Raw genomic sequence first — 18,267 nt, forward strand, 5'->3', positions numbered from 1 at the left:
CGCCACAGGACTTGTTTCTCAAGACCCAGGATAGTGTTCCGGGCAGTGGCGTGGGGGACAGGATATGTTTCCAGCCAGCCAGTCGTTGTTTCTACCATTGTAAGCACATGGCGCTTGCCTTGGCGGGTCTGTGGGAGTGTGATATAGTCAATTTGCCAGGCCTCCCCATATTTATATTTCAGCCATCGTCCCCCATACCACAGAGGCTTTACCCGCTTCGCTTGCTTGATTGCAGCGCATGTGTCACATTCGTGGATAACCTGTGCAATAATATCCATGGTCAAGTCCACCCCTCGATCACAAGCCCACCTGTATGTTGCATCTCTCCCTTGATGGCCTGAGGTGTCATGGGCCCACCGAGCTAGAAATAGTTCACCCTTATGCTGCCAGTCCAGATCCACCTCAGCCACTTCAATCTTGGCAGCCCGATCTACCTGCTGGTTGTTTCGATGTTCTTCAGTGGCCCGACTCTTGGGGACGTGAGCATCCACATGCCGTACCTTTACAACCAGTTTCTCTACCCGGGCAGCAATATCTTGCCACAATGTGGCAGCCCAGATGGGTTTGCCTCTGCGCTGCCAGTTGCTTTGCTTCCATTGCTGCAGCCAGCCCCACAAGGCATTTGCCACCATCCAGGAGTCAGTATAGAGATAGAGCACTGGCCACTTTTCCCGTTCAGCGATGTCTAAGGCCAGCTGGATGGCCTTTACCTCTGCAAACTGGCTCGATTCACCTTCTCCTTCAGCAGTTTCTGCTACTTGTCGTGTAGGACTCCATACAGCAGCCTTCCATCTCCGGTGCTTTCCCACAAGGCGACAGGACCCATCAGTGAACAGGGCATATTGCTTCTCATCTTCTGGCAGTTTGTTATACAGTGGGGCTTCTTCAGCACGTGTCACCTCCTCCTCTGGTGATAATCCAAAGTCTTTGCCTTCTGGCCAGTCCATAATCACTTCCAAGATTCCTGGGCGACTGGGGTTTCCTACTCGAGCCCGCTGGGTGATCAGCGCAACCCATTTACTCCACGTAGCATCAGTTGCATGGTGTGTAGAGGGGATGTTTCCTTTGAACATCCAGCCCAGCACTGGCAGTCGGGGTGCCAGGAGCAACTGTGCTTCAGTACCAACTACTTCTGAAGCAGCTCGAACCCCTTCATATGCTGCCAATATCTCTTTTTCAGTTGGAGTATAGCGGGCTTCAGACCCTCTGTATCCCCGACTCCAAAACCCTAGGGGTCGACCCCGGGTCTCCCCAGGTGCTTTCTGCCAGAGACTCCAGGTAGGGCCATTCTCCCCAGCTGCAGTGTAGAGCACATTTTTTACATCTTGTCCTGCCCGGACTGGCCCAAGAGCTACTGCATGGACTATTTCTCGTTTAATCTGTTCAAAGGCTTGTCGTTGCTCAGGGCCCCATTTGAAATCATTCTTTTTCCGGGTCACTTGATAGAGAGGGCTCACGATCAGACTGTAATTTGGAATATGCATTCTCCAAAAACCCACAACGCCCAAGAAAGCTTGTGTTTCCTTTTTGCTAGTTGGTGGAGACATAGCTGCTATTTTGTTGATCACATCCATTGGAATCTGACGACGACCGTCTTGCCATTTAATTCCTAAGAACTGGATTTCTCGTGCAGGTCCCTTCACCTTACTTTGTTTTATGGCAAAACCAGCTTTCAGAAGGATTTGGACTATTTTCTCACCTTTCTCAAAAACTTCTTCTGCTGTGCTGCCCCACACAATGATGTCATCAATGTATTGAAGGTGTTCTGGAGCTTCTCCCTGTTCCAGTACAGTCTGAATCAGTCCATGGCAAATGGTAGGACTGTGTTTCCACCCCTGGGGCAGTCGATTCCAGGTGTACTGAACGCCCCTCCATGTGAAAGCAAACTGTGGCCTGCACTCTGCTGCCAGAGGGATTGAGAAGAATGCATTAGCAATATCAATTGTGGCATACCACTTGGCCGCCTTTGACTCCAGTTCGTATTGAAGTTCTAGCATGTCTGGCACAGCAGCACTCAACGGTGGAGTGACTTCATTCAGGCCACGATAGTCTACTGTTAGTCTCCACTCTCCATTAGACTTCCGGACTGGCCATATGGGACTGTTAAAGGGTGAGTGGGTCTTACTGATGACTCCTTGGCTCCTCAGTTGGTGAATGAGTTTATGGATGGGGATCAGAGAGTCTCTGTTGGTGCGATATTGCTGCCGGTGCACTGTTGTGGTGGTGATTGGCACCTGTTGTTCTTTGACCTTCAGCAACCCCACCACAGAAGGGTCCTTTGAGAGACCGGGCAAGGTAGACAGCTGTTCAGTTTCCTCCGTCTCCAAGGCAGCTACACCAAAAGCCCACTTGTAACCTTTTGGGTCCTTGAAATACCCTCTCCTGAGGTAGTCTATACCAAGGATGCACGGAGCCTCTGGGCCAGTCACAATGGGGTGCTTCTGCCACTCATTGCCAGTTAGGCTCACTTCGGCCTCCAATACAGTTAGCTCTTGAGATCCCCCTGTCACTCCAGCAATGCTGATGGGTTCTGCCCCTATATAGTTTGATGGCATTAAGGTGCACTGTGCGCCGGTGTCCACTAAAGCTTTATACTCCTGTGGGTCGGACGTGCCAGGCCATCGGATCCACACAGTCCAGTAAGCCCGGTTATCCCTTTCCTCCACCCGGCTGGAGGCAGGGCCCCTCTAGTCCTGATCATGGCAGTCACAACTCACTTCCTGTAAATGTGAATCAGGAGTCCCTCTATTACACTTAGAAATAAAATCTGCGCTTCTACTCCTCTGTCTGGGGACTTGCTCGCTGGAAACTGGAGCAGCAGCTTTCCTGGAAGAGCCTCCCTCAGTGACTGTTCTTCCTTGCAGTTCATGTACTCGTGCCTGTAGGGTCGAAGTAGGCTTGCCATCCCACCTCATCATGTCCTCTCCGTGGTCACGCAGGTAGAACCATAGGGTGGCCCGTGGTGTGTATCCCCTTCTTTGAGCCAAAGGACGCTTATTCCTAACAGCTGAGACACTGCTCTGTCGAGGTGGGGAGTAGGACAGATCTTCTTTGAGTTGCTGGACCTCTTGGGATAGTTTCTCCACAGCAGAGACAAGCGAGGAAGAGATATTTGTGTCATAATCCCGGAGTCTATCTATCACCTCTGCCACCGTTGGTGTCTCGTCATCTTTCCAGGACATCACTGCCAATGAGTTTGCATGCGAAGATGGTGCGCTCCGTACAAACTTCCGCCACATGGGTCGTGTGCACTCGGCTTCATCTGGATCTTTGGATGACCGTTGATCATCCAGGTCACCATAAATCACCTCAAACACAGCTAATTCCCTGAGATACTGGATGCCTTTCTCCATAGTTGTCCATTTTCCTGGGCGATATGTAACATCTTCTTTAAAAGGATACCTTTCCTTCACTGCAGACAGGAGTCGCCTCCAGAGGCTGAGGGCTTGTGGTTTTTTCCCAATTGCTTTGTCAACGCCCCCTTCCCCAGAAAGGGATCCCAATTGTTTGGCTTCTTTTCCCTCTAGTTCCAGGCTACTGGCCCCATTATCCCAGCATCGGAGCAGCCAGGTGGCAATGTGCTCACCTGAACGACGGCTATAATCTTTTCGCATATCTCGCAACTCGCTTAAGGACAGGGATCGGGTGGTCTCTATTTCATTTATTACTTCTCCCTCCTCTCCCCGCGATGGCCCTGGTTCTTCATCATCCCGTTCTAAACGAGTTGATGTCCGCTTCCAGTATTTCGTCTTATGTATGGGGGCAACTGATACTGGTACGGGTTTATTTTCTGAGCTAGCTCCGGTACTTGTTGTGGGGGTTTGAGTGGCTGCAGTGCCTGTTGTCAGGGCTGGATTGTCTACAGTGCCAGTCACTTTGCATTTCAATCCAGAGACATTCTCTTCCCCCTGGGGGCACTGAATACTGTTGAGCAGGGCTCGGTATGCATGGGCCAGACCCCAGCACGTTGCAGTTATCTGTGTCTCTCTGGAGTTCCCAGCGTAACAACATACTTTCTCCAAATATTCTACTAGTTTTTTAGGATTCTGCACTTGCTCGGGGGTGAAACTCCAAAACACTGGGGGTGCCCACTGCCCTAGGTATTTGCCCATGCTATCCCACATGCCCTGCCACTCGTAACTATCAAGCCTCGGGGCAGATTTCTGGGTGATATTCTTAAGTTGCTTAGTCAAAACCAAAACAACATGCCCAAAAACTAACAATGACTGCACCTTAACCACCCAAGGATGTTCAAGATACAAAAACGTTGTTGTAACAAAGGCACAGACATCATAGAACAAAGTTGCAAAGGTATTATTCTGTATTTCCTCCATATAAAATCTCTCAGAGGAGGAGGTATAATTGCTAATTGCCTCAACAAGGTGGTATCCGAAGTACAGTAACGGTTTCAGCAAAAACCCCAAATACCAGATAAAGCTGAAAACGAGTGTTTGTATAACAAATCTCGTAGGCAAAACATTACTAATCACAGCAGAACACAGCAGACTCAAACAACCAACACCGATTTTTAACACCAACTGCAAAAAGGACAACATGGTGCTGGGACCAGCAGCTGTTGTTATCTCCAACCCTCGAGCCCCACGTTGGGCGCCAAAAAGACTGTCGTGGTTTAGCGGCAGCTCAGCCCCACACAGCCGCTCGCTCACTCCCCACCGGTAGATGGGGGAGAGAATCAGAAGGGTAATGCTCGTGGGTTGGGATAAGAACAGTTTAATAATGAAAATTAAAAGAAACAACAGTAGAAAATGCAATGTAAAGGAGAACAACGAGAGGCGCAAAGCCCCGGGGGAGGGGGGGGAAGGGAGGGGAGAGGGGGAACGAACCGCCGGAACAAACCGCACGCGCCGCAGCCGCTCGCCGCCCGCCGACCCGACGCCGCGCCGCCTGCGCGCTGCCACTGCCCCCCCTCAATATACTGGTCATGGTGTCACATGGTATGGAATGAACCTGCCATTGGCCAGTCGGGGTCAGCCGCCCCCACCATGGCCCTGCCCCTCCCAGCCCCCCCTGCCACGCCACGCGGCAGAGCGCGGGAAGCTGGAAAGGTAGCTGACCCCCACAGTGAGGAGAATTAACCCCTTCTCAGCCAAAACCAGCACAGCTGCTCATGTATTTTCAGTTTCTTTTCCAGAGCCTGAGAACAAGCAAGGGTAGTAAGAGAATAGATATTTCTCATCCCTCTAAAGTAAAGTTAGAACAGGAATTAAGAAATCTAGCAGAAGAAGAAGACTTTGTAAAGCAGAGAACAAATATGCCTAGAGGTAAATAATGGTTATCCCCATGTTCCAGTGTTTCAAACTGTAAATAAAGGGAGAGACAAACTCTGCAACAAGTCAGCAAGGGGGCAAGAACATACTGGAAAAACTGACGGCATGTAACATGAGATTAAAATTGCAAGATAGTGCTTGTGATAAAGAAAGAAAACCACAATTTGCACACAAGAAACTAGCAGCTAGCTGTTGTTCATTAATGGAGAAGAGGTTCTTCAAATGAATACATATGTCAGTTCAGAATCATACAAGCTCTGTCAGTTTTCTAAGTATCCAAAGCATTTGGGAGAATATTTTTGTGTTCATGGACATCAGAGGCCTGCAGAATATAAAGGAGTTTGAATTCATGCAGGGGACAGTGTAGTCCGTACTGGATTGAGAATTATAGCCAAAGGGTCTTCATACTGGACTCCACACAGTAGTAGTACTCAACTTCTCTAAAAATATCCTATAGAATAAATGCTCAGAGGAGCCAGACACAGAAAATGTGACTTTGAAGATTTCCAGAATGGGATTCCCAGACAGGAGTAACAGCATTTGCCTCCTATTCCTGGTGCTTAATGTAGAGGTGATGAACGATGTCTGGAGAGAAAAATGTCTGGGCCGTCAGCACCCATGTGAAAATATGGAGATGTCCAGGCAGGACGAAGGCATTTGACTGTCTTATGGTACAAAAAGATGTGAGTGATGTCGTGTGCGTAGTCATGTTTATAACACTGATGCGCTTGTTCTAGACTTTAAATGTGTCTGGCAATTAAAATGTGTACTATAAGTAATGGCAGATATATTGAGACTCAACCTTGGTGAAGGTGCCCTTTGTAGATAGACCCTGGGCCTGGGTTGCAACAGTGAGTTACACTCTTCTCCCAGGTATTTTTCTGAAGTAGCTGTGTCCATACCACTAATTCCTGTGTGCCTTGGTGCTTTGTTTGAATGCCTACTGTTAAGTAGAGTAAAACACAGCAGGTGTCCTGTCATATAATAGCGTTGCTGTAGAAGTACTCAGAGTAAAGACAATGCCAGCTCTTGTTATGTAGCTTGTCTGGCCTTTTGTTTTTAATCAAAATGGAAAGTGAGTTACTTTAAAATACTCTATATGGGAGACTACTGCACAGCAGTTATTTGTATCCATAATCTTTTAGATAGGCTAGTCTTGGTTTCATTTGGCAATTAATATGAAGTGTCAGTGCCCATAGTCTGTAAAAAAAACAAAGCATGTGCACAGCTTCAGTGGTATAGGGTAGAGAGGGTTGGGGAGTTCAGGATTAGATCTTCCACCCCTTCACTTCAGTGAAGATCTGGGAAAAATGTCTGGCCTATATGATAGCTTTAAAATTGCTTCTAACTAGTGGCATAGGATTGTTAATTTCAACCTTTAAATATAAAAAAGAAAGGAGTTTTCTTTTGAATTCTTGGAGGAGGGAATTTGCCATAAAAGTTTATGATCTCTCCTTGAGGGTTTTTATCAGTGGAAATTTAGAAGAGATGTAGTGTCTAGCAATGTGGGTCTGATTGTTCTCTCTCAGTGCATGAGATAATTCTTGCCATACGTTTCAACATACGAGAGAGATTTGTGGTCTAGTTACTTTCTTTAATAGCTCTTACTAATGGATTTTGATTACACTTGGCTGATTATAAACAATTTGGAAAGCTATAGCTGGTTATAAATGATATCTGTTTAGTGAAAATCACAATGATTTATACGAATAAAGGCCACAGCATTTATTCCTTTCAGATGTACAACTCGGATGAGTTTTCAGTGGAAAGTATTGAGGAAGTAATTACAAATTAGCAATTGGCTAAGATTTGCCTAGATATTCCCTTGAATTTGCGTATCGAAACAGCAAATCTAATCATCTCATCCTAAACTGCGGTGTTCTTTCTTCTGCCTTCTTCAAGATTTATGCTTTATTTTGTTCTTCAGGAATTCTTGAAGAACATTAATGGAGTTTGGATCATCACAGTTTACAAATGTGCGATCCAAGGCAAGAGATGGGCTTAGTATACTTCCTGAAAATGTCTGAAAGATGCTGACCTAGCAGAGGGCCTTGGTCTTGCAGTCAGGTCTGCCTGAGTTCTGGTTGCAGCTGTGCATGGACTAGAGCACATGGCAGACTCACCTGCCTGAAGCATGCTTATGTGGGGTTAAGCTTTTTAATACATCTGCCTCAACAACTTATTAAAAAGCAGATGTATTTGGTTTTATGCATATGCAAAACTTTATCCAGTGGGAGTTCCTTCAGAGGACGCCAGCTCAGACAGATTGGGTGAGATAATAGTTACGAGCCAGTTTCTGAAGGCATCTGTGTTCTTCCACTTAAAAATCCAAATCATGTATAGACTGGCTCTAATTCTTACCCTTGGTGCTGAGGAGGACAGCTCTGCAGTATATTGTGGGGCTCATGTGCATTTGCTATACAATGCAGAGTGGAAGGCCACCTTGTGAAAGGAGATTCAGTAGCTTTAGCACTGCCATAATCATATTCCCTGTGTTCCTTCTTTGGAAATACAAAATCGTTGCTTTCTCTGCACATGAGCTGGTTTTCACCAGGGGTTGGGGTAAGGCGGAGGTGTGTGTGTGTAGGTATTAAAATTCAGTCTTTAATATTAATTTCTAATGTAAAGACTTAGTTTGAAATGGCAGGTGGCTAATATCCCTTATAGCTGAAAGCAGTCAGTGCTTATTTACATGTCATTTTAACTGCTTCTCTACTAATGTGTTTTCCAGTTTTTAACAAGCTGAAAAATTGTGATTTTAATCCTCTGTGTTTTAGTTTCTTATGTAGGTTGACAGTGTCTTGAGGTACAAGATAAAGTAGTTGATGCTTCTCTCAAAAGCCTCCTTCAGTCACATCTGTCTTGCTTTCTTGGAAGTTGTCATATGGTCCTCATATTGATTGCAGAGGAGGGGGGAAAAAGTAGAATTGTACCCAGGTGTATTTGGTTACATCCCTTTTTTTTCCAGAACAGAACTTGATTCAGTAGTGAATTTAGCTATAAATGTTATTAAATATAGTAGATGCTAAAGCTTAAATAAAATGGTTTGTAGAAATAAGGCACAACTGGCATTTGTGGGAAGTAGTGGTATGCAGCTTTTGAAAATGAGACAACCCATTGTTATATTTTTAAATAAGTTGGCTTCACATAGTGTTTTAGAGGCTTTAGTTTTTATTTCTCATCATTATACTTAACATTCAGGATATGTATTTCCTCTGTGTAGATGTTTGTTTTAGTTGGTGTTGTTTTTAAAAATCTAGTTGATGTTTCCTTAAGCTCCTTTTTTTTGTTGTTGTTAATTACTAGTCATAAGCAAACAAGTAACATCAAAGCCTTCTGTTCACTATCCACTTAAAACTGTGAATGTGTAAATGTACAACAGACTTATGCTAATTTCATATTCTTCTTTAAATCATGAAAGCTCAATTATTTTCTTTCAAAGGTGTTTTGAAAACAAAGATATTTTCTGTTCTGACCTTCTAGTGATTTTTGCATGGAGTATACACCTGGGAAGTAGCTCAGCACGTCAAATTAAATTGTGAAAGGGAAGGATCTTTTATTATTTTATCTGCAAAGCAATGATAATATAGATACACATACCAAAAAATATGCTGTCATGGCTACTACTACTAGCTTTGCATTAAGCTAAAGTAGTGCTAGAGGCTATGTCTTCTTATATGCTTAGGGAAGCTTTTGTTTTTTCTGTTTTTGAGAAAATTAAGTTGGGAGTCAGTGAACAGCAGGAAGGAAGGAAGTAGGAGAGATCCCAGGCCACCTGTGCATACAGTGTCTACATCCACTTCTAGGAAAATTTTCAATCCTCACCTGTTCTGTTCAAGTGCACAATTGCTTTATTTTGCATGGTGTAGCGTTCCTTGGACCCTGCACAGCCAGGCTTGCACCAGGAGAGGGTTTGGTTTTGAGGCTATATCATTTCATTTGACAAAGATCAGGAAAACAGGTTCAAGGTGCATGACTATGTGTAGTTGTAGTAGTTAACACTCCTGCACCTCCCTAGTCCTCTCCTATATATGAGAGAACAGTTATTCAGGTACAGTAAAAACTGCAGCTGCATGTATGCTACTGAGAACACTTCCCTTTTGTTGGAAAGGAAGGAAAAACTCCCTGCATTGGGTTTTTATGGGGGGGGAAAAAGCTTATTTAGATACTTGAAATAGTGAATGCCTTGTTAATTTCTAAGGATAGTCATTTGACGTTTTAAACCTTTGCACTAACAGAAAGGTTGATGAGGTAATGACTTGCTACAATAACCCCTTGGAGTCAAAATCATGGCTTTAATTATAGCTTGGCTCACATGCAAATGACATTACTGCCTTCTAGACTCTGACAAGCATTTGTCTGTGTTACCTGTCAGCTATCAGGTTTGGTGCAACTGACTGTGTTTGATCAGAAGGCACTTGAGTAATACCAGAAACTTTGAGAAGAGGATTAAGGGACATTAGTAAGACCATATTTCTAAATGGGGCCAGGAGGTGAGGGGGGGGTGGGGGTGGAGGAAATCTGCTACTCATACCTTGGCTGGCTTTGATTAGCACTTGCCTGGTGGAAGTCAAATGAGTAGACAGACTGCAGCACTCTTGACACAGCTTCAGTGGGCTGAAAATTTTGGGGCTAAATTAACTTTCTGTGCTGTACAAAGAAAATGGATAAATTTTGTTTCACAAGAAGGAAAGGGAAAGGGGAAAAGGGGGAAAAAAGCCTGCCCATAATTTCACCTTGCCCAAATCTCTTGGCAGGGTAATCCCAAGAACGAAGTAAGGGCAATGGGGACAGGCCACTCCAGTGCCAGAGAATATTTTGCTGAAGCAATTGCATTATATTCCTCAAGGAATTGGTAACAGTTTCTGGACGTTCCCCTCATTTGCAGTAGTAGAGCTTGGAAGGAATCAGGTTTGAGGTATGGGTAGGAAAGAAAGCAGAAAGGTAACTTGTGGTATAACCAGCCTTGCACTTTTTACCTCAAATAGCATGTGTGTGTTTGAAAACTGGAGGGAAACCCCATAGCCCACCAGCCTCCTAGTAATCTTTAGCCTGAGCCTTGCTCCCACGCCCAAGTGAAGAAAACACATCTCTGACAATTTGGAGCAACGGGGCACAGGGTTAGCAGTGATGCTGTGAGCTATTCTTTTCTGTAGCCATGCCCTCATTTTGGAGCTGGTGCCACCTTCTATAAGAGGGAAGGACTGTTATTTTTGTCTTTTCAGACTTCCTGTGACCATTTCAGTCGGTGTTCCCCTCTAGCGCTAATGGTAGATTGGATAAGATCCGTCCCTTGGTCTGCTTCCCCTCACTGAGGTGTATTGATTGGTTTTGCCTTGTAAGGTCCATCCAGCTATGAAGAGAAGAGGGCAGGTGCTAGGCTTCTAGCAAGTTTAAGGTTCCTGGTTTTCTTTTTAAAAATAGAAACCCCTCACACACTGGGTTTTGCTTGTGCTCCGCAGTATGATAGACTGTGATGAACTCAAGAGCAGGATGCCCAGAGATTTGAGTGGATAGATTCCTGCTTACGTAGTGGCCCTAAACTCAAAACTTTCCAGTATGCTAAGCTACATTGCAGTTGTAGTTCATGCAGGTTTTATATTAATATTTCTGGGTTATTATTTAATCTCTGTAAGTATTCAAAAATAAAATTCTATTTCTTCCTTTCCCTTTTTTCCTTTCTAAGCAAATATAATTAGGGATATAGGCCTAATCCTGCTATCTGAAGTCATCAACAGTGGAAATCAGGACTTGATAGTATAAGCACAGCTGATGAATCTGCATGTGAATGCACTTTTGTTCTGTGGTGTTTTTTTCCCAGTCTGCTTTATAGTACTTAAAGTCAGGCGCTTTTTGATTCTGAGGTTAAAAGGAACTTCTCTGCTGATGTTTCTGCTTTTATAAAGAAGCTGTATTTTACAGCTATGGTTCTAAATTCCAGCTGGTACATTTATTTTTCTACCTACATGCATTAATTGGTCTTCTGTGTGCCATAAATATGCATCTACATGTAAAGACATTAATTTTTTAAATGTTCAAGATGCACTGTGCAAGTTAAGTAGTTTCCAATCTCAGTGAAAATGACTGTAGATGAAACAGCTTGCAGGCACTCATACAGCTTCCCCCGCAGGGTTCCCTGTAACACTCACTTCCTTTGTTTAATTGTTTTAAAATTAATTTTAATGGTGAAAACAATTATATAATGGCCATTTGCTATAGAGAAAATGGTAATAAAACACTGTTTATGGAATTTTTACATCAGGAATCAGAGTAGGTTAAAGTAGAATTATGAAAAATGCTTATTTTTAACAATGCTGTTCAGTCACCTCTGGAAAATTGTTATTTGGACTCTATGTGTAAAGTAACAAACTACGAAGTTCAGCTGCTCATCAAATTATATTAATAGCCATTTTAGTAATGGTCATTTTACAGCATTTGTACTGTTCCACTCAACCACCTTTCCAGCCTAAAGTTTAGAACTGTTGTGGTCTCTGTGTAAGTAGAAACAAAATTCATTTGACTGCATTGTGTCTACTCACAATGGAAGGACATCTTACTAATCTTTAGACATGAGTACTTTGATATCAGACTCCATACTTATATTGTCTAAGGATGCTGTTAATTATACTACATCTTGAAAGGCATGAACATAAGTGCTGAGTGTGGGATTGTAAAGAATCCCAGTGAAAAGTAATTGTCATTTTCTACAGGTTTGGTTGAAGTTCCTATTTAAAGAATGTGTATGCAAACAACTGCAAAGCTATCACTCTGCTAATATTGGCTGGACACAAGTGATTCCTGTTTTATAGGTGGAAACAGGATTGCTAAAGATTGATATATTTCATTGCAGATGTGATGAATATGTCACACAGCTGGATGAAATGCAGCGGCAGCTTGCAGCAGCTGAGGATGAGAAGAAGACTCTGAACTCCTTGCTTCGAATGGCTATCCAGCAGAAACTGGCACTGACTCAGCGCCTGGAACATTTGGAGCTAGACCATGAGCAGTCCAAAAGGGTGCGCACAAAATCTGCTTCCAAAGTCAAGAGCAGTAACCCTACTGTAAGTCATATTCGGTCCTGCGGAGACAGGTCTGAAGGATCTGTCCTTAACAACCAGGTTTTTTGTAGTGAGAAATATAAAATCTATTGTGACTAGGACAGGTGTAGAAAAATTGTATTATGCATCTTATTTTATGCTGTAACTGTCAGCGTAAATCCCCACTATCTAATGTCCCAGTGAGTTGACTTGTACTAGTATATTGTTGATCCAGGTAATACAAATTGTATTATGGTGGTCTTAACTGTAACTAATTCATAAGTATGGGGATGCTAGTAACAAGTTAATACTGGAAGGGAGGTAGCTTTTTCCACAATTAACGTATATGGGTTTTGCTGTTTATGTAAGTGTTAAAAGAGTACACCTGATATAGTATATCCGGTGCTACTAATTGTAGTTTGTATAACACAAATGTGATCCTTTCTCCAGGGTTGCAGCATACTTCAATAAATGCTTTCACAGGCAGAAACAAACAGAAAACCTTCCTTCTTATTGTGGCTTAAGAAGTGGTGAAAAGCAAATGTTAAAACAAGAGCCATGTCTTGAAGATGCAGAGCATTTTGAAACTAGAAACAAAATTAATTTGCCTATTGTGGCAGATATTAAGAACTTGCTGTCATATCACCACTGACTGAAGTCCTAAAACTTTTATAGGCTATAAAAGCTAGAAAAAAAACTTGGTAGGGTACATTATTTACACTCTGCTTCCCTCTCTTCAGAGGATTAACCAGAAGCAACTTGCACATTTATATTAAAAATATGCAATATTTACCCCATCTGATATAAAACTTAAAATTTTAAGATTTGGGTCCTACCTGGTAGACAGTTCCACTTTAAGAAGTTATGCTGTGGAAAAGTGTCATGTCCTGAAAGGATCTTTGTGGTCTCATGTTGCTTCTTGCAAGTGTAACACCTTGGAAAGAATCTCTTTTATATATTACTGTAAGCCACACAACCTATATGTGTAGAATTAATGTGACTATGGTCTAGTATTGTCAGTCACAAAACATATTTTCTCAGCTTTCAGTATTAATCTAAATAGGATAGTACTTCAGAGCTCTGATCATTTTTCTAAATACACAGAAGACATTGCATTCCTTATGCAAGCACATGTTTCACAGGGCTCTACATTATAGGCACAGGAAATTGAACCAGATCATCCTGCTAATAATTATTTATGAAGTAGCTTAGTATACCTATTAATCTTTGAAAACAGATAAACCTTTGTCTGCTATTGAACTTTTAAGGGGCCTTTTTAGCCACTTAATTACAATGTGTTTGAAAATATAAAAGTGTACTTCATAATTGGTGCCTACATAAGAGAAAAAGATTGAAAATATTGCTTCTAAAATTGTGGAAAATTTATGGAGCACAGCAAGGCACGCTTTTTTCCTTTAAACTAGAGTTTTAAAGTGCCTAGCCTCAAACTTTATTTTAATGTAAAGCCCTGTTCATTTTGTATGCCTGTAGTATTACTAAAATCAATGCAAGACTGCACAGTCGTCTGCTTGATAGTGATGTTTTATAAAGCCATTCTAATATTCCTGGTGTGGTACTGCCTCATCTCACTACCATTTCTTAGAGATGACCAGCAGCTTGCTTCCTGTGCATTGCCGCTCTGCCTATAAATAGTCAGGAGATATCACAGTACTAATATAAGGTAATAAGGAGTGCAGCTTGTTTTCCCAGTGAGGAGAAACCACATGGGAATTTGGCTTCCCAGATACTAGCAGAGGCATGGGGGAGGAAAAAGACTTCTAAATTCATACCGTGAGTCTTCAATCAAATGGAATTGTAGAAATCTTGCTACAAAGCTGGGAAACATTAGAATGCCACGGTCCAGTGCCAGAATTGCATTTGCCAATATTGGGAGGAAGAAAAAAAAAAAACCACCAAGTGATTTAAGTCTACTATGTTGCTCAAACATCAGTACATGAGAATTTTAAACAAATAGGAATTCTGGCTTTAGAAACTAGGCCCTATGTGTCTATTATTACTTTTTTTTAGAAAACGCTGAATTCTCCTGAATTTGAGCTTTAATATTGCTAAATAGCAGGTTTGATATTTTAGAAGTGAGACATCTTTTAACAAATTTCAATCCTGCTTTTCTCTTCTTCGCTGCACAATATTCCAAAAGGCCTTTATTCTTCTCATTCTTGCATTAAGTGTAATTTAAAAATACTTTGTGAAAGCAGGCATTTGAGTGCTAACTTTCTTTGCTCCAAAAGAAACAGTTACAATTTTGCTTCCACTATGATAGGGAGCTTTAATACAGTTTTCTCTGCTTCCATGTCTCTAATGGCAGTATTTTTGCAAAATACTAATGGCAAAAAGGTAAATTGGAGAAACTAATTGAATGCATTGTTAGGTTTTTTCAAATTAACTGGAACTTTCTATAGAGATTTCAGCGTTACCAGACAGTGACTATTACTATCAGTCTTGGCTCACCCTTTCAGTTCCAAGTACAAAAATTCTGCTGTTAGCCCAGTAGTTTTAGTAGTCATTTCCATCTCCATTCATTTCTGTGGATCTTTAAAAAACAAAAAATCCAAGAAACATGACTAGTATTTGAGCGTGCCAAGGTTATGTTTTAACTTCTTTTAGCACCTGTTATAAAAAGAAATGAGGAATGGTGGTAAGGTGACTTGATCCTGCTGTTTGTATTTTTAGATAATATTTCAGATTGAGTCTTGTAATTCTTGATTAACTGTTTCTTGAAACATACATTTGCTGTCTTTCATATCACAATGGGTTGGGATAAAGCATGGAAAATCTCTTAAGCCATCACCTACCTCTGCAAGCAGGCTCTTCTTCTGAATAATATTCTTTGCATTGGCCTGCATGATATACTGACCTGCATGTTTCTGGAGAACCTAAAGCTTCACTGAAAATGTTTCTTGCACATTCATTGCTATTAACTTGTGCTTGAACAGCAAAGCTTTATTCAGTACTTGTAAGAAGCCTTCTTTCTGCAAAGCTGTTGCTTCCAGGCTAAACTCACAAAGCATTGTTTCATCAGCTTGGAAAGCATCTGTGAACTAAAATGCTTCTACCCCAGTAAGCTACCAGACACCCTCAAACAACTAACCTGCGTTTGCAGCACATTGTTTTAAGTTTTCAGTTCTTCAGTTAAGAAATAAACACTGATTTTTTTTTCTAATGCTATTTTATTTTTCCATTTTTCAGCTGTAGGGTAGTCCCTGGAGAATGCCTTCCCATCAGTGCAACAGAATTTCTTAGCCTCTTTCATTATGGTTAAAAGTGGTAGCCCATTGCACAAAGAATGGAAACCACTGACCTGATCCTAACTTTCGAAAACACCTTTTTCCTGTATACCACCTGAAACTTTCCTTTTATGTCTGAAGCTATAAAACAAACAAGCTTTACCTAAAAGTGCTGCTGCAGTAAGAAAACTTACAAGTGCTGAAGAAACCTACTTCAGATGTTAATGATCACCATATTAGTTTATGATCTACTAGAAATGTTTGGTTGGGGGAATTTCTTATTTCATTGCAGATGCTCATTTTTTATCTGATTGTTAAATCTGTGCACTTTTGATATTATGATATTTTCCTTTAGCTTCTTCAATTCCTTATGTAGAAGAGTATATATCAATGCAGTGGTTTGTGCTCATAGTCTCTCTCCAATTTGGGCTTGTGATTTTTGAATTCTACAACAGCATGTAGCAGAGATTTTGGGGGGAGCTCTAGATTGTGATTAGAAAAGAGTTTCCACAAAATACAGGAGCTCTGCTAAACTGTGTGCTGTGCTTCAGCCGCTTTTTTATTATTACAAAATGTTAAGCTTTATATGTTTAAATTACTGATATTTTTTTTTTTTAACTGCCATGTTCACTAAGAAATCCAGGGTATTCGGATTCTGGGGTTTTTTTCATATTGTATTATTATTCTTAGGAATAGTTCAATGTAACAAGAAGAAAACTTGACTTTGCTCTGGTTAAAACGGTAATAGGCACTTGAAAAATATTAAATAAGTAGTATTACCTATAAATTCCAGAATTCCTGGGTTTTAGGAAGATGAAGTATTATTGATTAACAGAATTTTATACAACTATACCAGTTAAATTCCAAATTGGAATTGTTTTGTTACTTTTTCATTTTATTGTGCCAAATTATGGTACATTTAGAAAGAAAAATTCTAAAGTTGTCAATGATAGGGTGTTATATATCAGCGCCTTTCTGTCAGTAATTATTGCCAGTAGTGCCTTTAATAATTTTAAGGGAGACTCTTAGAATAGCTTAGTCTAAGTCCTGTAACTTAGGAGAAATGGAATGGCTGTTTTGGAATTTAGTAAAGACATGGAGCAATAAGTGCAAAGTGAACTCCCCTTTCGCACATTTTAAATGGGTAGTCTTACTATAGAGATTATATATCAAAGAATTGTAAAAAATTCTGTTAGTCAATGATATTTCATCATGCAAATCCTTGCAAATTCAGGGGTATAGAGAAAAAAAAAAAAAAAAAACAAACAAAGCAACAAACCTAAACAAACCCAAATACACTTTGGGAACCAAATGGACTCATGTTGAACAAATGAGCAAGATGTATTAACACATTTGTGGTAACAGTACAGAGGATGTATCAGGAATATTGATGTTATGTTAGCTCTGTATGGTGGTGGATGCAGTTAACCATAGTATTTTTTGCAAATGCGGGCAACAAAACATTGGTATTTTCTATTGCATGTTGTATTTAATCATTGTAATTTCAGGAAACAGAAATGGAGAAGTGCATCAACAAGCTGTACCTATCTCTCTACTGTTTGTTGAGGCTCACATGAATGATTAAATTGGTACTTCTTGGGGGGGGAGCCTTCCCACTCCTCAAAAAAAGTACAAATTGAAATAATATTGACAGTGCGAAAAAGATTTCTGTTTGCTGGAAAAAAGCATTATTATTCCTAGATGTGGGGACTTGTATTTCCATCTTCTGTTACAGTATTGATTCATAAGAAATATTGTTGCATTTAAAATTACTACATTTGTATGTGGGTATTTATTTGAAATGATGTCAAAGTACTGTATTATGTTTTATGTGCATTACCTTTTAGTGGTGGATTGGTCTCCATTTAACGTTATATGCATGTATTCTTGCATTCTTGCCAAGTAACCTTTACACAGATTGTGGGGGGTGGAATGGGCAGGGGGCATGGGGGAAGTTAAAGAGAAAATGTGGAAACTTCTTAAAAGTATAACTGTATGTTAATTGGATAACCTTAGGAGGCATAGATGGCAAAATGTTACTTCCAAATTAATAAAAAAGCATTTAATGTAGGAAAGCAATCTGCCTGCATAAAGGTAGTCACATTGGCAGTATCAATAAAAGAGAAAAGGAATCGTGTTTTCTCTTCGTTGTTTTTGTGTTTTAAGAAGGCGCCATTGTAATTAGTCAGTCTTCCTAAGCTATTTTTAGTGTGGGGCTAAATAAATATTATTTTTTATCTGAGAGAAACTGAAAACTTAAAACTAGGTTTGCTGCAGAACTAGAAAAACAATTATTTGTGCTCATATTTGGGGAGCACCATCCTTTGTGTTGTTTAATGAGATTTTGCTGGATTAGATTTAGCCTTGATCAGACCAGTTTAATCTGTTTCACTGAACAGCTGTGCAAGTACTTGTTCCAGTACAGGAAAGGGGAGGGTAGGACTAATGCTTCTGGTGGCAGTGTTGACAAGTCTTCCTGAACATACATCTTAATGTCTTATATACTCTCCAAAAATGCATTAAGATTATGTTTATCTGGTTGAATTAAGAAACAAATTCACAAAAAAGAAACCCTGAAGGAGTATGCTTGAAGTCTGAGGGCGAGGCTAAGGTTTGCCCCATCAATACAAGGATATTCAATGAGTTTAATTTAATATTAAATATGGTTTTATTCTATAGTTTAATAACCCTTATGTC

The 18,267-nt window shown here is 41.0% G+C and overlaps 1 protein-coding gene across 2 annotated transcripts in view; it reads left to right on the forward strand.

Annotated features, from left to right (window-relative positions):
• BICD2 (BICD cargo adaptor 2) overlaps window positions 1–17,707 on the forward strand; it is a 99,111-nt gene extending 81,404 nt beyond the window's left edge. The window contains exons 7-8 of one of the 2 annotated variants that reach the window (XM_075096634.1): window positions 12,139–12,349; window positions 15,533–17,707. In XM_075096634.1, the coding sequence (XP_074952735.1) occupies window positions 12,139–12,349; window positions 15,533–15,538 (217 nt within the window). In that variant the 3' untranslated portion in view covers window positions 15,539–17,707. Of the gene's footprint in view, window positions 1–12,138; window positions 14,881–15,532 lie in introns of those variants that run through there. The other variant, XM_075096633.1, reaches the window with a different exon arrangement.
• Window positions 17,708–18,267: the final 560 nt, after the last annotated feature.

Source organism: Phalacrocorax aristotelis, chromosome 6 (genome assembly GCF_949628215.1).
Source record: "Phalacrocorax aristotelis chromosome 6, bGulAri2.1, whole genome shotgun sequence".
NCBI lineage: Eukaryota > Metazoa > Chordata > Aves > Suliformes > Phalacrocoracidae > Phalacrocorax > Phalacrocorax aristotelis.